Here is a 23,163-nt window from a genome sequence, read left to right as displayed (position 1 = left end):
TAGCAGCCAAGGAACAAATTATCTAGCTGATTCTCCGATAAGTTTATAATATCACACCCACAAACACACACATACACACACCCTCTCACACTCTCAGAGTTATACTTGTGCATGTATTTTCTCCCTCTGCCCCTATGTGAGAAAGGAATGGAATAGATCAAGCTGAAATGAAGAAAAGTGCAACTGAAACAAGTTCTAGTAACTGGACAACATCTCCCATTACTGTCTTGTATTGACTTCTGTAACTTCCGTTAACGACCCCTCTTCTTACCCCATCCCTGATATATTTAGTTACCCCCCCAACTTTTTTTCCTCTCTCTCTGCCCATCACTCTGCCTGTTCTCCATCTCCCTCTGGTGCTCCCCTCCCCCTTTCTTTCTCCCGAGGCCTCCCGTCCCGTGATCCTTTCCCGTCTCCAGCTCTGTATCACTTTTGCCAATCACCTTTCCAGCTCTCAGCTTCATCCCACCCCCTCCGGACTTCTCCTATCATTTCGCATTTTCCCCTCCCCCTCCTACTTTCAAATTTCTTACTATCTTTCCTTTCAGTTAGTCCTGACAAAGGGTCTCAGTCCGAAACATCGACAGCGCTTCTCCCTGTAGATGCCACCTGGCCTGCTGTGTTCCACCAGCATTTTTTGTGTGTTGTTGTTTGAATTCCCAGCATCTGCAGATTTCCTCGTGTTTGCAGAACAGCAGCATTCTAATATCCCTGAAGCCTCTTGACTTCTTGGACCTTGGAGACGCAGGTTTGGGAGAAGCTGCTGGAACAGCCCAGGCAGCCGTTTGATCATCAGTGATGCAGGGACTGAAAGCCAAGGCTGGGTGGTGGGGTGCTCGTCGAGCAGGCTACTTTGTTGTGGTTGGTGACAACCTTCTTGAGAGTTGATCACGCTGCACTTGTCAACGCAAATGGAGAGTCTTCCATCTGCCCCCGACAAGGTGCAGATGGCATTAACTTAATCTTGTAGTCACAGTATTTGTGTGACGTGATTCTCTTGTCAATTATGACATCCCAAGATGTTGATGATGAGGGACTCAACAATGCTAAGGTGGTCCAAGACACCCAGGTCAAAGCAACCTGTTAAAGCACAAGGAATCTACCTTGAACATTCATTGCCTCCTATGCAATGCACGACAGCTGCGAGGTAATGCAGCAACTGCAGCAGCAGCTCCCCAATCCGCAACCCCTACTAGGCCAACAGAGACTTTTAAATGTTTGTGTCAGGTGATACACGCAAAGATTTATCAGCAAAAGTGTTAAATCTCATGTCTTTTATCCAAATGCGCGTAACATTAAAGTAAATAATATTTAACCTAAGACTATTGGTTGTGTATTATTAGAATAAAAACACCTTGCGGCAATAACATATAATCTTATCCAGCTGAGCAGATGTGTGGTGATTTCTTTTGAACTTACAGTCCTTTAACATTTTTGGACTATTTTTACTGTGCCCATGGTCTGTTTTTTTAATCAATAATGCTATTGTTTGCACTGTTGTAACTATATGTTGTAACTATGTGGTATTGTGCAAGTCTTGTAGCTTTAGTTTTTGGTCTTGTTTTGTCTGGTGGGTTTGGAGCTCCTTTCCGGGGAACGCGCTGATGGTAGCATGATATTAATACGCAGCAGCCTCTCCGGACTCTGGATTGGGGATTGTCAAACGTTACGTGGATTTTCTGGTGTTGTCTGTTTTGTCATATGCTTTTGTGATATCATTCTGGAGGAACGTTGTCTCATTTTTTAACTGCATTGCATTTGTGGTTTCTAAATGACAATAAACTGAATCTGAATCTGAATCTGAGATGAACAAACACGAGGATCAGATCTACTATGTCTACAGAGCTACTCCGTGCATCTGTAGAAGAGGAAATGTTCCTTATGGTTTTCACATGACGTAAACGCCTATCAACACAACTTTATGTTAGGTATTAACTTGGTTGCTCTAAACAGTTTAAACTCAGGGCACAATTGCTCTAAACCTTGTGCCCATTTGTGCCTGGGGTCAGAGACCTTAGCCAAGATATATCACCTATTCAGCTGTCAAGTGCAACATTTTGTTGTACAATTCAATTCAAGAAAATGTATACTTTATTTATAAAGAGTCACTGATCCAGCAAATTAAACAAAATGGAGATCTTTCTCTTCAATGCAACTTGAAGTTAGTGGGATCATAAGAAAGTAATAAGGGACTGGTCAGGGCCTCCCTCACCAATTCTTCCTGCAGCTTACTTGCCATGAGGAAACAGAACTAGGTTCCTCAGTACACTTCCTCTACCCGCATGAATCTTGCAAACCCAAAAGTACCACTTACTCAATTCTTCTCAAGTGATTCATTTGAGGAAGCACGTTGAGAATCATTTCTATCCCAGCATCTCCCAGCTCATTACCGTGCAAGCTGGAAAGAAATAGAAAGAGGGGAAAGTGAGTGACATCAGAGGCTTGCGGACAAAAGGTGAATAAATTGGCTTATTTTAGATACTTGCTTTACTTCTTCCAAGTGCTGGCAGGTTCTCAGTGCAGAAGCCAAGGGGCTCGCTCCCTTCACACTAATACTGCAAGATGTAAGGCTAGAATCACAAGTTTAGTTCACATTAGAAGTTTCAAAGTAAAGCAAAGTTTTAATTAAAAAAATGATTGTACACTATTGTAATGGATAAGTGCTTTACTTTGAAGAAGATCTACAGCTTTGAACACCGAGCTCCCCAAGGTACACCCCTTTAAGTTACATCAAAGAAAGCATCATAAGCTTTGCAAAGTAGTGTTTCTGAATGCATGACCTACAATCAGCGACTGCATGAAGCTTACTGCCAGTACATGTGAACAGGTTCATACCTATGTTATTGCCCCAAAATCACTAGAACCTGGCAAATTGCAAACTTCATGGAATTTGGATTAAGATCCCAATTTCCTTTAAATCTGATTTTTTTTCACTGAAATGGAGTTGCCAAGTGCACAAAAACAAATGACTGGAAATTTGACTGTACCCGTTTTTAACATACTAAATATACTCAGTGGCTATTTTTTTTTTTTTAGGTACCTGCTCGTTAATACAAATATCTAATCAGCCAATCATGTGGCAGCAATTCAATGCATAAAAGCATGCAGACATGGTCAAGAGATTCGGTTGTTGTTCAGACCAAATGTTAGAATGGGGAAGAAATGTGACCTAGGCTATTTTAACCATGAGATGATTGTTGGTGCTAGACGAGATGGTTTGAGTATCTCAGAATTACTGATCTCTTGGAGTTTCCAGGCACAACAATCTCTAGAGATGATAGAGAATGGTGTGAAAAACAAGGAACAACCAGCTCTGTGGGTGAAAATGACTCATTAATGAAAGGTCAGAGGAGAATGGTTGGACTGTTTCAAGCTGACAGGAAGGTGACGGTAACACACAATACCTCGTGTTACAACAGTAGTGTCCGGAAGGACAACTCTGAATGCACAACACGAAGCAGCACCACCTATAAAGTTGCCACAGAGTGCATGTGTTCAGCTAATATCAAGCGAAAGCCAAAACTGGGGCATCCTTGATTTCAGAAGATATTATAAAGCACTTTAAGAGGCTGTAAAACCTAATGATCATTTTTTTGTACGTTGAAGCTCACCAGATAGGCAACAACTCTGACAGTCATGTGCTGTGACTACAGATGAGGGGTGGGAAGTAAAGGGAATGTAAAGGGAAGGCTCATGATTCTTCCTTAGAAGATCTGCACCCTAAGACAGACCATGATCATGAGTGGTGCTGAGCCTCTGCAAACACCAATATCATTGATTCCCAAACCAAAGGATCTGTGAACTGCAGTTACCAACTGCTGGCAATAACATTTTTCAGAAATTAAAATTACAGGGAATGATTTTCAACAGATAAACCAATATTTCTGGGAGGTGCTTTAAACAATGGAGGCTCTTCTACTTTTAGCATGACGTTGACCCTATTGAACCATGATCCAACTAAGTAAATTATATATGCAGTGTGCTTTGATGACATCATTAGATGGGTCAAATACTATCAGAGTTGGAAATAATATTTGAGTAGGGGTGAATCAGGCCAGAAGATGCCCAGACCAATTTCCTGAAAGGCAGGATTTCCTTTGGAAGTGAATGCAAACATGTAGAAAACTGTGTGATGTGTTACTTAGTCACAAAATATAGGTGCAAATGGATATAATTAATCCCATATCCAGGTTGCAGCACCAAACATTCCAATTTCAAGGCAAACAATTATAAAAGCGTAGTGTTAGCAAACTCTTACATAAGTTTCTTCAGGCTGTTGACTCTAGGAATAACTTCAGACAACGTTTGAGCAAATTTGTCCTCATACTTCCTGCTTTTGAACCTACAATTGAAAAGGCACTCAATATACATTTTTGTATTGATTTACACATAGAGTATAGCATCTTTTATTAGACAGTATTACCCTCTGATCACAGAATTTGCTTTCTCCCTCTTGGGAATGCTTCAGGTTAGCTTGTCACACACAGCCACTCTCTCAAGTCACAGGTGGATACACTTACTGGGGATGGTAGTGTGAGAAGATGGAGATCAGTGACAGGGAAATCAGGAAGTCAGGGACACCCATTCTGGTTTAAATTTCACAACAGTCTCATCTCATGTCATTGTGGCTTGTCTCAAACATAAACTATTAATTTCCTTAAACAGCTTTGAGGCATTTGCTTCAAAACAGGCTGGTATCATATCTTAAGGACCCAAACAAATAGTTGGTGGGGAAGCAGTGTTTGACAATAGTAGCACTGGCTGTACTCTCAAGATGGCTTCCTTGACTTACACCAATCTATGGTACAAATGAAGAGAAACAGGAACTTGGCCCATTTATTGAGACTTTTCAATGCCCAAAAATAAAAACATGCAGCAAATTATGGTGGATGTTACACTAGAGAGATAGTTTGTGCTCAATCAATGTGATTTAGTTGGAGCTGGTCACTCCCTACTTAAAGAGGCAGCCAGCCAATAATCAATGCTAGCGGAAGTCACTGGAGATTGCCATGCATCTCCCCTTTAACCAGCAGCAGTTGGTGAATGAATACCACCTTCATTAGATTTATCCTCAAGGGTTTCTCAGATCATGTAGAAAATAAGGCTGCTAAAGTTCATGGTTGTTTCACCTTGAGCTAAAAGCCAAGCGATTCAATCTTTCTCTGATGGATTGTTACCCTATATCAAACAAGATTAGGCCACCTCCGTTCAGTTCTAATGACGGATCATTAGCCTGAGTCATAAACTCCTGCCAAACACGCTGCCTGAGCTGCTGAATACTGCCAGCATTTACTGGTTTCATCTCAATCACCTTCTGGTTAAATCAGACCCCTCCACAACATTGTATCATTCACCATTTACTACCAGTTTGGCTCCCAGAAGTTCAAGGACAATTGCTATCAGATATGGAAAACAAGGAGGCTGTGCTACATGCCATTTCACTGAACATGCCTGGTATATTACCATTGTGGGAGGGTGTTTACCTGCTCCTGGCCAATGCACATCACCAAGGAGAGTGGACAGAGCCATCTTTCAGAACTCTATCAATCCCAGTCTTAGCAGGCCAATTAAGAGAGTGCCCCCAATTCTCCCTTCCTTCTTTCCCCTGACATTATTTCTCTGTGCAAGGATCTATCTAATGGTGATGGTATCTGGACTTAATTCCATCAGCTTAAATACTGTTATGTTGCTTCGAAGCACCTTTCAACACCATTGGTGTTGAAAACGAGAAGGAAGGGAAATGACCGGAATTCAGATACGAGCAGATTAAAGTACAGCCATTGTTCTGACCAGTGAATCTTCCGCCAATCAAATCAGTCATCATAGATGTGAAGAATGAAAAGCTGAAAATGGCAGGGAAGGGAAGGAGTAAATGTCAATTAATGTTATACCACAAAACTGGAGAGTAAAGTGTGGGGGCTTTCCAACTAAATTCAAACTCCAGTCTGCTATGCAAATTCTTGCAACAGATACACCCTTAATGTTTCATAGAACTTTTGAATGGTTCAGCACAGGGATAGGCCCTTTGGTCCACAACTTTGTTATTAACTAATTAAACTGGTAAAGTCTACTGAACTAATCCCTTCAGCCTACACTAGTCCATATCTCTCTACCATATGCATATTTAAATACCCATACAAATTTCACTTTGTTTGAGGAAAGAATTATAACATTTTAGTGATCCTGGCTTTCTGAACATCTCGAGAGCTTGGCCACCTCCAAAAGGCCTCTCAAAGCACTGGAGAGATACCACCAACACTCTCCCCATCCACTGGCAAACCAATGGATGGACTACCAAAAGAAGCTGCAGAGAATAATGGACTCAGGCCAATACATCATGGATACATCTTCCCCAAAATTGGTAGTATCTGCAGGAGGGAAGAAAGCAACATTGATCATCAAAGATAACCGTAGTTGGGCCATGCCCTCTTCTTGCAGTTAGAGGTATAGAAACCTATCATTCCATGCCACCAATTTCAGGAACAGCTACCTCTCTTCAACTATTTGGTTCCTGAACTTACTTTCAGATCCCCAAACGTTACCATACAGCAGCACTGTGACCACTTTGATGAGCACATCTGCAGATGCCGGAAATCCAAGCAACACTCACACAATGCTGGAGGAACTCGGAAGGTCAGGCAGCCTCTGTGGAAAAGAGTAAACAGCCAACACTTTGGGCCAAGACCCTTCATCAAGACTAGAAAAAAAGCTGAGGAGTTAAAGCAAGACCTCCCCCAAGCAAGACCTCCCCCCACCTTCTTCCTCTGACTTCTCATCTTTCTTTCCAGTCTTGATGAAGGGTCTGTTGACTGTTTCCTCTTCCATCGGTAATGCTGGCCTTCTGAGTTCCTCCAGCATTTTGTGTATGTTGCTGTGACCATTTTGATCACTTTGCAAAAAAGTGGACTTTGTGTTGCTTTGTTCTAATTTTGTCCATTTTTGTAAAAACTAGTGTATAATTGTGATTAATTTACATTTTTCTAGTGCATGCTGCTTATATGATGCTATAAACCTGTGCAATGATGTAATTGTGCATCTGACAATAAACTCGACTTTCACAACCTACTCACAAAGCAGGCTCTCAATTCCAATCCCCGGCAACAAAGGACAGAGGAGAAGCCTCAAAGCCTTGAAAAATATGTCCTTACCGCTCATCCCTGCTGCTGTAAGTGCTCAGATTGGAGGAAACGCATTAAGACTCTCAAGTGTCTCATTAGGAAGATCTAGGAGCCTGGTGAAAAGATTGAGTGGCCACTCTGAGGGAAGGTCAATGGGAAGGGCGGGTCAGGTGGATGAAGCAGCAGTGCTGGGAAAGGGCAGGAGCTGAGGGAACAGATGGAGAGAGAGAGGGAGCTGGGGTCAATGAAGTGACAACACTGATGGAGCATAGTGGTAAAATTATTTTTTGTAAATAATATCCTCTGTATCTTCCAGACAGATCTCAGCAAGTTGAAAGAAGGGGTAATGAAAGCTCAGTGAAATGGGGAAGGCATCTGAATGGTATTTTATGATGGTTTTGACATGTGAATAATGAGCTAAAGGAAAGCCCCGGCCAGAGGACGAGGATGGGGAATTCTATTAGTTGAGAAAATAATTTCGGACTGCAAAATGCGTATCTTTGAATCCAGACTTTGGGTTGTCTAATGTCCTTTAGATTTTAGTATGTGGAGAAATGAAAAGGATGATCAAAGAGTCTGCTTAAACTTCCATCGTAACTATTTGGGCTTTGGTCTGTGGCCTGTACACTGGGCTTTCTGTTACACCAGCAACCCAGGATGAATGCCATGTCTTTCCCATGCTTTCAATCCAGGGTAGTGCTGGGCACGGAACAGAGTGCTGAATGTAGATTCTGATTCTGCCTGGAGTGAAATTCACTAGTGTAAGCATTAGACTCATAACCGGCAAGAGGCAGGAAAGGAGAGACATTACCAGTGCTAATGCTGTCACCCCTTCTGGATAAAAAGAACATTACTTTAGAATGATGTAACATCCATTTAGGCAAAGAGGAGTTTCTTCTCTCAAAGGGACTTTGAATTCTTTTCCCAAGAGAACTGTGGCTAAGCCATTGAATACATCCAAGACAGGTTTTTACAATGTGGGGAATCACGTGTAAAGGAGAACAGGCGGGAAAATGGAAAATCACAACCAGGAGCAGGTCTGTAGATGCTGGAGACCCAAAGCAACACACACAAAATGCTGGAGGAACTCAGCAAGCCAGGCAGCATCTATGGAAAAGAGTGAACAGTTTATGATTTGAGCCAAGACCCTTCATCAGGACTGAGAGAGTGGGACTTGGACCAAGTTCAGCCACAGTCAGAGCAGGCTGAAGGGCATTACTACACTGACTCCCATTCCCACTCTTATCTGCCAGTGTTAGAACATTGAACATTGCAGCTCTGATGTTATGTTACTCTTTTAACCTTCTCTAAGGTCAACCTAACCCTTAACTCCTATATAGCCCATTTTTCTATTATCCACGTGCCTATCTCAGAGCCTTTTGAATATCCTGAATGTATCTGCCTCCACTACCCCCAGCAGAATAAAACCATAAGACTCAGGAGAAGAATTAGGCCATTCAGCCCATTGGGTTTGGTCCACCATTCCATCGTAGCTGATCCCAGATTCCACTCAATCCCATACACCCTCACGATACCCTTTGATGCCCTGACCAATCAGGAAACGATCAACTTCCACCTTAAATATACCAATGGACTGGCCTCCACCACAGACCATGGCAGAGCATTCCACAGATTCACTACTCTCTGACAAAAGAATAGTCCTGATCTCTATTCTAAAAAAGTTGCCCCTCAATTTTGAGGCTGTGCCTTGTAGCTCTGGATACCCCCACCAGAGGAAACAGCTCCTCCACATTCACTCTACCTAGTCCTTTCAACATTTGGTAGGTTTCAATGAGATCCCCACCCCCCTCAACAGCACCCCACATTCGTCTGGTTTCCAGTGAGTATATTCATAAATATTATTCCCTTAATTGTATGCAGTGTACTGTCTGTAATTTCCTGGCACTGAGTTGTAACCGGGTAGGAAGCTACACAGCTTCCACACGCACCAGGTTTGGGGTGGGAGAAGGTTTGCTGCGACTTCAGTGTGTCTTCCCTAGACTTACGCAGCCACGGAAACCAGGTGGGTTTTGTCAGAGTGAATTTTTGTGTTTAGGACATTCACACTTAGCAAATGGCTTCGGCCACCAGTCTTCTGTTCTTTGACAAAGTACTGTGGATTGAGTTCAAAACAATGCATTTCCAAAAAGCAGTGAATACCAGGCGCTGTTGACACCGCAGTTTGACCAGATGCTGTAGTTTTGAAGACAGTATTATTTATACTTTATAACTATTCCAAGTGCGTAAGTGCTGCACTCCCCTGATTTCTAGTATTTGTGACTCGCTTCTTTCTGCTTTCATTGTTGTTCCTTCTACACCCCTAATATAAATGGCCTGTCTGGTTGTTGGCAAGGGTAAGTCTGTTATCGATACTGATGCCCCCGTGTCCACTAATGTATTGCATTGCCGTCCCCGTAATATTGCTGTTGTGTACATTCACGGGTCACCACCACTGGCAGTGGGGCCCACCACCACGTGTACATTCACGGGTCACCAGCACTGGCAGTGGGGCCCGCCACCACGTGTACATTCACGGGTCACCAGCACTGGCAGTGGGGCCCGCCACCACGTGTACATTCACGGGTCACCAGCACTGGCAGTGGGGCCCACCACCACGTGTACATTCACGGGTCACCAGCACTGGCAGTGGGCCCCACCACTACATGTACATTCATGGGTCACCGCCACTGGCAGTGGGGCCCACCAACATGTGTACATTCATGGGTCACCAGCACTGGCAGTGGGGCCTGCCACCACGTGTACATTCATGGGTCACCACCACTGGCAGTGGGGCCCACCAACATGTGTACATTCATGGGTCACCAGCACTGGCAGTGGGGCCCGCCACCACGTGTACATTCATGGGTCACCAGCACTGGCAGTGGGGCCCGCCACCACGTGTACATTCATGGGTCACCGCCACTGGCAGTGGGCCCCGCCACCACGTGTACATTCATGGGTCACCAGCACTGGCAGTGGGCCCCACCACCACGTGTACATTCGTGGGTCACCAGCACTGGCAGTGGGCCCCGCCACCACATGTACATTCACGGGTCACCAGCACTGGCAGTGGGGCCTGCCACCACATGTACATTCACGGGTCACCAGCACTGGCAGTGGGCTCCACCACCACATGTACATTCACGGGTCACCAGCACTGGCAGTGGGGCCTGCCACCACGTGTACATTCACGGGTCACCAGAACTGGCAGTGGGCTCCACCACCACATGTACATTCACGGGTCACCAGCACTGGCAGTGGGGCCCGCCAACACGTGTACATTCACGGGTCACCAGCACTGGCAGTGGGCCCCACCACCACGTGTACATTCACGGGTCACCAGCACTGGCAGTGGGCCCCACCACTACATGTACATTCACGGGTCACCAGCACTGGCAGTGGGGCCCGCCAGCACGTGTACATTCATGGGACACCAGCACTGGCAGTGGGGCCCGCCACCACGTGTACATTCACGGGTCACCAGCACTGGCAGTGGGGCCCGCCACCATGTGTACATTCACGGATCACCGCCACTGGCAGTGGGGCCCGCCAACACGTGTACATTCATGGGTCACCAGCACTGGCAGTGGGGCCCGCCACGATGTGTACATTCACGGATCACCAGCACTGGCAGTGGGGCCTGCCGCCACGTCTCTTTCTGCCCCAAGAGGTGCTGTTACTAACTCTTTGATCTGATTGACAGTCAGACTGGCTGCTGATGGGGTGAGTGACTGGGTGTCTGCTGTGACCTTTGCCGGGTTTTCCCCATTCCTTTTGGATACTGTCTCCAGCCATATCCTGATAGGTCACAGCTGTAGCATATCAACTCCTTCATCATCTTATACCTGGTCCGGCAGTCCTTTGCTACGTGCCTTACTTGTTGGCACCTAAAACAAACCCTTTGTGTCGGTGTAACAGCTGCCACATTACGATCTCTCTTGCACTTTCTTTGGTTTATCTCACTGGCCCAGGAAACTATCGCAGAGTAGGTCGACTCCACTGTTATGCCTAAATCTAAAACTTCCTGGTGGGCTTCGGCATTTTCAGGAAGACTGGGTCATCCCTCCCTGGATTACCCAACCCGGAATACTCCTCGTATACTCGATATTTACGTTCTGCATAATCCATGGCTGTCTTGTCAGTCCTCTGGGTCACTGCTATTATCGTTCCTCAGCTACTCTCACCTTCCCCTTTAAAAGAGCGATATCTTTCTTCATTACTGGCGCTTTCACTAACACGTGTATATCTTTCAGGTGCATCTGGTGAACTTTAACCATTTCCTCAAGCTTCTGCCAGAATTCTGAATTCCCACATGCGACTTTAAGTGAGGGCAAATCAGAAAAAATGCACTGTTTCTCCTCGGGGGTGAAGGGCTTATGAATGGTTGTAATCACGGTCAAAGGCTGGTTCAGATCATCAGGGTTCTCAACCTGGCGTTGCCTGACCTCAATAGGTGCCATTCTGGTAGATCTATCTGGGTAAAACCTTTCTCTGAGATATTCCCACGCTACACAAAATATTAAAGATGGGTACCAGTTAAACAGCACGTACTTAAAACCACAGAGTATGTATTCCACAATCTGCCACTTCTGAGTACCTGAACTCCTGATGCCTGCTGTCTTCCTTTGCATCACACTTGCAAACGCAGACACTAAAATGCAGCTCCCCGAACGAGGATACACGTCTCTGCTCTGGCATCTCTAACCATCGGTAACCACCTTTCACAACTGGTGGCACGGTCTCGCAAAGTTTCCTCACTTACATAAACACACCACCTTTATATCTACCAGTTCAGCTCTCTGCATTCGTGATACCTCACGTTCCTGTGAACAGGAAGTATGAATGCTATTTTAGAAAAATACTCACCAACTTAAGACTGCTAGGATCGCTGGCCACATGATGGGTCACGAAGGCATCCCACTCCTGACACCAAATGTTGTTGCGTGAATGAAATCACCGGAGAGAGAGTTACTGGTAGATACAAAGCAGCTTCTTTATTCGACAAAACAAGGTTCAGCAGGCATCATACGGATGGACACACTTTCGGTGGAAAGGTCTGCTGGCCCAGTGTAGGGCTCGGTATTTATTTGCTAAACACAAAGGGCAATCCGTATTTACAAAGTATAGACAATGCTTTCTTCTGAAGCTACATACAAAACTTCACACCTTCTGACTTCATCCTTTCCTCCTGACACCCACACGTCTGGGCTGGTATTCACAACCTTTCGGAATGCAAGTTAAATCCACAATACATTTATTTGGTATATTACGTGCTAACATAGAGGACAATTCATATTTATAAAGTATAAATAATACTGTCTTCAAAACTACAGCATCTGGTCAAACTGCGGTGTCAGCAGCGCCTGGTATTCACTGCTTTTTGGAAATGCATTGTTTTGAACTCAATCCACAGTACTTTGTCAAAGAACAGAAGACTGGTGGCCAAAGCCACTTACTAAGTGTGAATGACTTGTACACAAAAATTCACAAAAAAACAGTTTCACTGTTGACACTATTCCCAGTGCGGGCTGACTAATGTCTTATAAAGGCTCAGCATTAACTCCTTCCTTTTCTATTCTATTCCCCTTGAAATAAATGCCAGCATTGCACTTGCCTTCTTCACTACAGACTCAACCTGTGAATTAACCTTCTGGGAGTCTTGCTCAAGGACTCCCAAGTCCCTTTGCACCTCTGATGTTTGAGCCTTCTCCCCATTTAGATAACAGTCCACACTATTGTTCGTTTTATCAAATTGCATTATCATATGTTTCCCAACAGTGTGTTCCATCTGCCACTTTTTTGCCCACTCTTCCAATTTATCTAGGTACTGCTGCAATTGCTTTGCTTCCTCAGCACTACCTACCCCTCCACAAAGCCATCAATTCCATTATCCAAATCAATGACAAATAATGTGAAAAGTAGCAGTCCCAATACTGACCCCTGTGGAACACCATTAGTTACTGGCAGCCAACCAGAAAAGGCCCCCTTTATTCCCACTCACTGCCTCCTGCCTGTCAGTCATTTCTCTATCCATGCCAGTATCTTTCCTGTAATGCCATAGGATTTTATCTTGTTAAATGTATCTTATTAAGAGTATCTTAAATGTATCTATTTTAATGCTAGGAGCATTGTAAGAAAGGTGGATGAGCTTAAAGCGTGGATTGATACCTGGAATTATGATGTTGTAGCTATTAGTGAAACATGGTTGCAGGAAGGGTGTGATTGGCAACTAAATATTCCTGGATTTAGTTGCTTCAGGTGTGATAGAGTAGGAGGGGCCAGAGGAGGAGGTGTTGCATTGCTTGTCCGAGAAAATGTTATGGCGGTGCTTTGTAAGGATAGATTAGAGAGCTCCTCTAGGGAGGCTATTTGGGTGGAATTAAGGAATGGGAAAGGAGTAGTAACACTGATAGGAGTGTATTATAGGCCACCTAATGGGGAGCATGAGTTGGAAGAGCAAATGTGTAAGGAGATAACAGATATTTGTAGTAAACACAAGGTGGTGATTGTGGGAGATTTTAATTTTCCACACGTAGACTGGGAAGCTCATTCTGTAAAAGGGCTGGATGGTTTAGAGTTTGTGAAGTGTGTGCAGGATCATTTTTTGCAACAATACATAGAAGTACCGACTAGAGATGGGGCAGTGTTGGATCTCCTGTTAGGGAATGCGATAGGTCAGCTGACAGATGTATGTGTTGGGGAGCACTTCGGGTCCAGTGATCACAATAGCATTAGCTTCAATATAATTATGGAGAAGGACAGGACAGGACCTAGAGTTGAGATTTTTGATTGGAGAAAGGCTAACTTTGAGGAGATGCGAAGGGATTTAGAGAGAGTGGATTGGGTCAAGTTGTTTTATGGGAAGGATGTAATAGAGAAATGGAGGTCATTTAAGGGTGAAATTATGAGGGTACAGAATCTTTATGTTCCTGTTAGGTTGAAAGGAAAGGTTAAAGGTTTGAAAGCACCATGGTTTTCAAGGGATATTAGAAATTTGGTTCGGAAAAAGAGGGATGTCTACAATAGATATAGGCAGCATGGAGTAAAGGAATTGCTCGAGGAATATAAAGAATGTAAAAGGAATCTTAAGAAAGAGATTAGAAAAGCTAATAGAAGATACGAGGTTGGTTTGGCAAATAAGGTGAAAGTAAATCCGAAAGGTTTCTACAGTTATATTAAAAGCAAGAGGATAGTGAGGGATAAAATTGGCCCCTTAGAGAATCAGAGTGGTCAGCTATGTGTGGAGCCGAGGGAGATGGGAGAGATTTTGAATGATTTCTTCTCTTCAGTATTCACTAAGGAGAAGGATATTGAATTGTGTAAGGTGTGGGAAACAAGTAAGGAAGTTATGGAACCTATGTCAATTAAAGAGGTGGAAGTACTGGCACTTCAAAAAAAATTAAAAGTGGATAAATCTCCGGGTCCTGACAGGATATTCCCTAGGACTTTGAGGGAAGTTTGTGTAGAAATAGCAGGAGCTCGGATGGAGATCTTTAAGATGTCATTAGACACAGGGATTGTGCTGGAGGATTGGTGTATTGCTCATGTGGTTCCATTGTTTAAAAAGGGTTCTAGAAGTAAGCCTAGCAATTATAGACCTGTCAGTTTGACATCAGTGGTGGGTAAATTAATGGAAAGTATTCTTAGAGATAATATTAATAATTATCTGGATAGACAGGATCTGATTAGGAGTAGCCAGCATGGATTTGTGCGTGGAAGGTCATGTTTGACAAACCTTATTGAATTTTTTGAAGAAGTTACGAGGAATGTTGACGAGGGCAAGGCAGTGGATGTAGTCTATATGGACTTCAGCAAAGCCTTTGACAAAGTTCCACATGGAAGGTTAGTTAAGAAGGTTCAGTCGTTAGGTATTAATGCTGGAGTAATAAAATGGATTCAACAGTGGCTAGATGGGAGATGCCAGAGAGTAGTGGTGGATAATTGTTTATCGGGATGGAGGCTGGTGACTAGCGGGGTGCCTCAGGGATCTGTTTTGGACCCAATGTTGTTTGTAATATACATAAATGATCTGGATGATGGGGTGGTAAATTGGATTAGTAAGTATGCAGATGATACTAAGGTAGGAGGTGTTGTGGATAATGAGGTGGGTTTTCAAAGCTTGCAGGGAGATTTATGCCGGTTAGAAGAATGGGCTGAACGTTGGCAGATGGAGTTTAATGCTGAGAAGTGTGAGGTTCTACATTTTGGCAGGAATAACCCAAATAGAACATACAGGGTAAATGGTAGGGCATTGAGGAATGCAGATGAACAGAGAGATCTAGGAATAACAGTGCATAGTTCCCTGAAGGTGGAGTCTCATGTAGATAGGGTAGTGAAGAAGGCTTTTGGAATGCTGGCCTTTATAAATCAAAGCATTGAGTACAGAAGTTGGGATGTAATGTTAAAATTGTACAAGGCATTGGTAAGGCCAAATTTGGAATATTGTGTGCAGTTCTGGTCACCGAATTATAGGAAAGATATCAATAAATTAGAGAGAGTGCAGAGACGATTTACTAGGATGTTACCTGGGTTTCAGCACTTAAGTTACAGAGAAAGGTTGAACAAGAAGGTCTCTATTCATTGGAGCGTTGAAGGTTGAGGGGGGATTTGATTGAGGTATTTAAAATTTTGAGAGGGATAGATAGAGTTGACGTGAATAGGCTGTTTCCATTGAGAGTAGGGGAGATTCAAACGAGAGGACATGATTTGAGAGTTAGGGGGCAGAAGTTTAAGGGAAACACGAGGGGGTATTTCTTTACTCAGAGAGTGATAGCTGTGTGGAATGCGCTTCCTGTAGAAGTAGCAGAGGCCAGTTCAGTTGTGTCATTTAAGGTAAAATTGGATAGGTTTATGGACAGGAAAGGAGTGGAGGGTTATGGGCTGTGTGTGGGTAGGTGGGACTAGGTGAGATTAAGAGTTTGGCACGGACTAGGAGGGCTGAGATGGCCTGTTTCCGTGCTGTGATTGTTATATGGTTATATGGTTAAACTGCCTGTGTGGAATCTTATCAAAAGCCTTCTGAAAATCCAAGTAAATGACATCCACTGCCTCTCCTTTGTCCACCCTGCTTGTTACTTCCGAAAAGAAATCTAACAGATTTGTCAGGCAAGATTTCCCTTGGAGAAACCATGGCATTCATTCCTGCTCCCTGACACTCATGGACCTCTGGCACACAGCTCTTGTCTTCCACAGTGAAGACTGATGCAAAGTACCCATTGCTCATCTGCCATTTCTCTGTCCCTCATCACTTCCTCACCAGCATCATTTTCCGGTGCTCCAATACCAACTCTCACCTCCCCTTTACTCTTCATATAACTGAGAAACATTGCCATATCCTGCTTTATATTATTGGCTAGTTTGCCCTCATATTTCATCTTTTCCATTCTTGCAGCTTTTTGTTGCCTTTTGTTGGTTTTTTAAACTTCCCAATTGTCCAACTTCCCACTCATTTATTCTACCTTATATGCCCCTCCCTTGGCTTTTTTGCAGTCTGTAACTTCCCTTGTCAGTCATGGCCGCCTACCCCCATCATTTGAGGACATCTTCTTCTGTAGGATATATCTATCTTGCACCTTGTGAACTATTCCCAGAAACTTCAGCCATCTCTGTTCTGCTGTCCTCCCCACCAATAACCTCCTGTAATGCACCTGGACAAGCTCCTCTCTCATGCTTTTTGTAATTTCCTTTATTCCATTGTGATACTGATACATGTGAGTTATGCTTCTCCCTCTCAAATTACAGTATGAATTCAATCACATTATGATCACTGACTCCTAAGGGTTCCTTTATATTAAGCTCCCTAGTAAGATCTGGATTATTACACAACACCCAATCTAAGATAACCTTTCCCAGAGTAAGGGAAAGCACAAGCTGCTTTAAAAAGCCACCTCGTAGGCATTCAACAAATTCCTTCTCTTGCAATCCCACACCAATCTGATTTTCCCAATGCCCTTGCACACTGAAGTCCCCCATTACAATTACTACATGCCTCTTTTAGCTCCCTTTGCAATCTCAACCCTGCACCTTGGCTCCTACTGGGAACCCTATATACATGATTCCCATAATGGCTTTTTCACCCTTGCAATTTTACTACCTGTACCAGGCTCCACCCACAAAGACTCAACATCCTCTGATGCTACATCACCTCTTTCTGAAGATGGAATTCCATCTCTTACCAACAGAACCACACCACCGTCTATGCCTTCTTGCCTGTTCTTTCAATACGGAGTATATCCTTTGATGTTAAGCTCCCAACTATGGCTGTCTTTCAGCCATGATTCAGGTAACCATAATGTCATACTGACTGATCTCTAATTGCACCACGGATTTGTCCACCTTATTCCCAATGCTACACATGTTTCAATACAGCACCTTCAGTTCTGCATTCTTCACCATTTTGAATTTTGCCTCTGTGGTTCAATTTAACTTTTTACTCTGTCTGCATTTGTACCCAATCAATGGCTTGTCCTTTCTTACATTCATGTTACATCTACCATCTACTTGGAAACCTGCTTGCTCACACTCCCAGCAGCTCTAGTAAATCTGCCCGCAAGAACATTGGTCCCCCTGGGATTCAAGTGCAATCTGTCCCTTTTGTACAGGTCCCACCTGCCCCAGCAGAGGTCCCAATTATCCAGAAATCTGAATCCCTGTCCCCGTTCCAACTCTTCAGCCACCTCATTCCATTCCTATCTGTACTGTCGCATGGTACAGTGTGTAATCCCAAGATTACTACTCTTGAGGTCCTGCTTCTCTGCTTCTTTCCTAACTCTCTGCATTGTTTATCAGGACCTCCTCCCTTTCTCTACCTATGCCATTGGTACCAAAAAGTACCACGGCTTCTGGCTGTTTTGCTTCCTCTTCAGGATATTGTGGACACATTCAGAAACATCGCAGATGGACTCTGGCACCTGGGAGGCAAACTATTATCCGTGTTTCTTTTTGACATCCACAGAATCGCCTGTCTGACCCAATGACGACAGAGCCCCCTATCACTGCAGCCTCTTCAGTTCCTTACCCTTCTGAGCCACAGGACCAGACTCAGTGCCAGCAGCACGGTCTCTGTTGGTTCCCACAGGTAGGTCATCCCCACCTCCTCCAACAGCTCAAAATGGAGCACTTATTCTCCACAATTTCCGCCATCTCCAATGGGATCCCACCACCAAGCACATCTGTCCCTCCCCCCTTTCTGCTTTCTGCAGGGACTCCCTTGTCCATTTGTCCCTCCCCACCGATCTCCCTCCTGGCACTATCCTTGCAAGCGGAACAAGTGCTACACCTCCTCCCTCGCTACCCTTCAGGGCCCTAAACAGTCCCTCCATGTGAGGAACACTTCACCTGTGAGTCTGTTCAGTGTTCCCGGTGCGGCCTCCCGTATATCGGTGAGATTGGGAGACTGCTTCACCAAGCACCTACTCTCCATCCGCCAGAAAAAGCGGGATCTCCCTGTGGCCACCCATTTTAATTCCACTTCCCATTCCTATTCCAATATGCCCATCCCTGGCCTTCTCTACTGTTGTGATGAGGCCATGCTCAGGTTGGAGGAACAACACCTTGTATTCCATCTGGGTAGCCTCCAACCTGATGGCATGAACATAGATTTCTCAAACTACTGGTAATGCCCCCCCTTCACCATTCCCCATCCCCATTTCCCACTCTCACCTCATCTCCCTGCCTGCCCATCGCTTCTCTCTGGTGCTCCTCCCACCTTTTCTTTCTTCCATGGCTTTCTGTCCTCTTCCATCAGACTCCTTCTTCTCCAGCCCTGCATCTTTTTCACTAATTAACTTCCGAGCTCCTTATTTCATCCCTCCCCCTTCAGGTTTCACTTATCACCTTGTGTTTCGTTCTCCCCCCACCCCCAACTTTTAAATCTCAGCTTTGTTTCTACAATCCTGCCGAAGGGTTTCAGTCCTAAACGTTGACCGTTCACTCTTTTCCACAGATGCTGCCGGACCTGCTGAGTTCCTCCGGCATTTTGTGTGTCTTGCTTGGATTGCCAGCATCTGCAGGCTTGTTTCTGATTGGATTACTTATTGTTGAGAGGGACGACCGCAGGGGAGCTCTCCACTATCTGATGTTCTCCCTTCCCTCTCCGGACAGTCACCTATTTATCTCTCTCCTGTAGCCACTGTCTATCACTGCTTCACTTTCCACAGAAGCTGCATCTCCAGTTCCCCAATATCGTCTCTAAGGAGCTGCAACTCGATGCACCTGGTGGAATGTGTCATATACCCACCACTCTCTGTATAAAAAAAACTTACCTCTGACATCTGCCTCCCTTCCCCTTATGCTTTTCAACAGTCACTTGAAGTTATGCCCCCTTATATTAGCCCTTTCTGCCCTGGGAAAAAGTCTCTGACTGTCCACGCAATCTATGCCTCTTGCCACCTTGTATACTTGTTAAGGATAATTTTGCAAAGGGTCATTTCTGGTCTAGAGGATCACTCAATAAGAACACCAATCAGTACGTCCTCATCCAATTCACTCCAGTTCCAAATTTCCAGAGCTACCACAGAATGGTACGCATCATTTTGCCATGTTGATGTCTATCCCTCATTCTCCAGTCTCTGCTCCTGCGGACCAGAAACTTCTCACGAGGAATGCAGCTTTGAAAAAATTAATGACCTGTGTCACCCAGACTGACACAGACCATATGTCAGGAGGAGCTCGGCAGCTTCTTTGAAGAGGAATAAACAGTTGCATTTTGGGCCAAGACCTATCAGCCGGATCAAGTCCCGATGAAGGGTCTCGGCCCAAAACATCGACTATTTATTCCTCTCCCCAGATGCTGACTGACCTATTGATTTCCTCCAGCATTTTGTGTGTGTGGCTCTGGATTTCCAGCATCTGCAGAATCTCTTGTGGGACTGTACCGCAGGAGCTGCATTGGAAAAGTGAGGCTCTCGTGTGTACATAATGACAGAAACAATAAATTCCTGCTGTAGGTTATCCGCGTTTACTTACACTAAAATTTCTATATTCTTGCAAGTGCCCAAGACCGTAACACATTCTAGGTCCAGGGCACAACCTCCAATATCCACAGACACGCAGCTGGTTCCGCTGTTTATAACAAAAGTTAGAACAGTTATATCTGTTGGTGTCAGCCTGAAGTTACGCAGCTCAAACTTGTATCGTAACTGCGATGCCACATCCCTGGCCAGGTCACAGTCCTGTGTCTCATACACACAGTGGCAGAGCTCGATGATTTTTGGTCCGGTAAGGTTAGTGGTGGCCAGCTTCTGCAGGTTCAGTAAGATGGCCTTCTGCTTCTTTTGCACCCACATCTCGTTCTTGTTTGCCAGGATGCTGAGGAATGACTTACACTTTTTCGAAGCTAAGCCAGACAGAAATATGTGAACAGCATCGGCGAACTCATTCTTTGCATCATTCCTCCATGTCCATTTGGATTTAAGGTAAAACTTGCTTTTTATCATTTGATCAGTTGTCTGGTTGTCAATCATTTGGTGAAGTGCAGCCAGGAACTCTTGGAGCGTCAGGTGGATGAAGGCATATCCATTCTCTTGGTTGTGGTCAATAGTCTTCACTTCAAATGTAGAAAGAAATCCAAACGAGGAAGCAAATGTGGTGACCTTCTCAGAAATCAGGTCTTTTAAATAAAACACAGACTTGCCCTCCTGCAGCCCTTTAACTGCAAGGTTGCACAACCCATGAATCTCTTCTCTGTATTTGTTTAGCAGCACGTTTTCAATCTGACCATGGGCCTCTGTATTCTTGGCATCCTTGTTTAAAAAAACCGTTAACATTTTTATGTAGAATTGCGTCATTGTATGAGGTAGCTTGGGTTCTAAAGGGCTTTGAGATAACAAGTGTTCAAGACAAAGGAAGACAACCCAGCACAAGGCAGGGATGTAGCACATGTTTAAAATTTTCCCATTCTTCTGTAGGTGAGAAATAGACTTATGTTTGTGTTCAGTATTTTCAAAGAAATGACTGGCATATTCTTCGATTTTATACTGGTTAAACCCTGAGACTTCCCCTACGTGACCCACAACATCCAAAGGTAAGCAGAGAATGTCCTTGGGCCTGGAAGTTATGAGAACTGTGCATCCAAGAAGCATCTTCCCAGTAAACAGGCTGGAAAATAACTCTCCCACTGATAGTTGTGCATTGGGGTTGCTAGTAACTGCCAAAGGACAGATAGAGGCTTTCTCTGAAAACTCATCAAAGCCATCGAAAATAATCAAAACCTTCTGTGGGTTTCCGACTATAAACCTAAATACAGCATGGGCACTCCTTTCTGGTTTGAGAAACAAATCGAATAACAAAGTCTTCAGATCAATGTTCCTATCGATTAAGTTCAGTTGACGAAACTCAAACAGAAATACATACTGGAATTGACTGATAGCCCCTCTAGTCCACTCGTAGCAAATCTTGTGCACAAACTTGGTCTTCCCAGTTCCTGCTTTTCCCAGCAGGATATTGACTTTGCAATTGGAAATGAGTTTATTGTTGAGAAACTCTGCTAAGTTGGCAACTGTGTCCTCGTTTTCCTCAATCCCATGTGGACTGAGCACATCATCCCGGCTAGCATCTATTCTCTCTTTGAGTTTGGTCACACTTCCGTCCTTCATGTTTAAACTCCGAAAAGTTTGAGCAAGGGTGACTTGTTTCATTTTTCCTTTTGCAATTCTGGCTTCGTATTTCTGCGTGATAGCCTTTATCATTAATGCTCTGTATTCCTCAGCAGAATCTGTCAACGGAAAACAAACAGACTTTTGGAGTTTGAAAACTGTTAACTACTTACCCATAGTTTTAAGATGATTGACTCAGTAAATATGAATGGGGAAATCAATAAGGTGGAAACTGAGCAATCAAATCCCATGTTCATTTCTTGAAAGCTAACAGTCTTTAAGTAGGAGGAAAAATGAAATCAAAAGTCTTCAAAAATATTCTGATGTTAGCTTCAATTACTACTTCATCTTTTCCCCTGGTTGAAAATCTATCTTAGAAGTGTTAGAAATTGGCATTTTTTTTCCCTCTCGTAAAGCTCTCTAAAAGGTGATAAAAATCCCTGGAAATGACAGCTCTGACCAATTCTCTATTGATGAGAAACTAGAGTTCAGTGTGGAATGAAGAAATAGTGACGATGAGGCAGTTATCCAATCAAGAGGGTCTAGATAGTGTGAGTGCGAGTCTGTATTCCTTGGAGTATAGAGGAATGAAAAATCCCAAGGGAGCTCACAAGGCTAGACATTGAGATGTAGGAATGTTTTAGCTAGTGAGAGAGTAACAAAAAAGGGACATTCTACAGCCTTAAATTAATGGCACAGAAATTTCATATCTCAGAGAATGGTGAATCTCTGGAATTCTCTACCTGAGGCTGGTGGAGGTCAGATCATTTGATGGTTTTGTCACTGAAAACCTTATCTCCTCTTAAATGTCTCTGCTGTAAGCAGAACAACACCACTTTCCCCCACATTACAAGGACCGGTACCCCTTGATACCATTCTGGTAAGAACGTTCCTACGTCCTGACATCCATCTTAAGGTGTGGTGCCCAAAATTACACATTGTTTTGTAAACATAAAATGTAAATTTCTACCTGCCCCAACTCATAGTCACAGGGTCACAGAACACTACAGAACTGAAATAGGTCCTTCAGCCCATCTAGTCCACGCTGAACTGTTACTCTGTCTAGTCCCACCAACCTGCACCTAGACTATAGTCATCCATACCCCTCCCATCCATGTACTTACCCAAATTTCTCTTAAATGTTGAAATCAAACCAGCATCCACCACTTCCCCTCACTCTCACCATCCTCTGAGTGAACAAGCTCTCCCTCACATGCACTTTAAATGTTTCACTTTTCATCCTTAATCTACGACCTCTAATTCCAGCCTCACCCAACCTCAGTGGTAAAACCCTGCATGCACTTGCCCTATCAATACTCACATAATTCTGCATACCTTTATCTCCCCTCATTCTTCTAAGCTCCAGGGAATAAAGTCCTAACCTATTCAACCTTTTCCTATAACTCAGGCCCTCATGTTTTGGCAACATTCTTGTTAATTTTCTCTGCACT

The 23,163-nt window shown here is 44.1% G+C and overlaps 1 protein-coding gene across 2 annotated transcripts in view; it reads right to left on the bottom strand.

Annotated features, from left to right (window-relative positions):
* nlrc5 (NLR family, CARD domain containing 5) overlaps positions 1-23,163 on the bottom strand; it is a 244,692-nt gene that overhangs the window by 184,654 nt on the left and 36,875 nt on the right. For both annotated transcript variants that reach the window (XM_059992681.1, XM_059992682.1), the window contains 4 exons: positions 20,085-21,831; positions 4,259-4,342; positions 2,487-2,570; positions 2,315-2,398 (listed from right to left, as the gene is read on the bottom strand). In XM_059992681.1, coding sequence (XP_059848664.1) covers positions 2,315-2,398; positions 2,487-2,570; positions 4,259-4,342; positions 20,085-21,831 — 1,999 coding nt within the window. The remainder of the gene's footprint in view (positions 1-2,314; positions 2,399-2,486; positions 2,571-4,258; positions 4,343-20,084; positions 21,832-23,163) is intronic.

This window comes from Hypanus sabinus, chromosome 17 (assembly GCF_030144855.1).
Source record: "Hypanus sabinus isolate sHypSab1 chromosome 17, sHypSab1.hap1, whole genome shotgun sequence".
Taxonomy (NCBI): Eukaryota; Metazoa; Chordata; class Chondrichthyes; order Myliobatiformes; family Dasyatidae; genus Hypanus; species Hypanus sabinus.
Note: the sequence above shows the minus strand (reverse complement) of the source record. Positions and strands in the feature narration are given on the sequence as shown.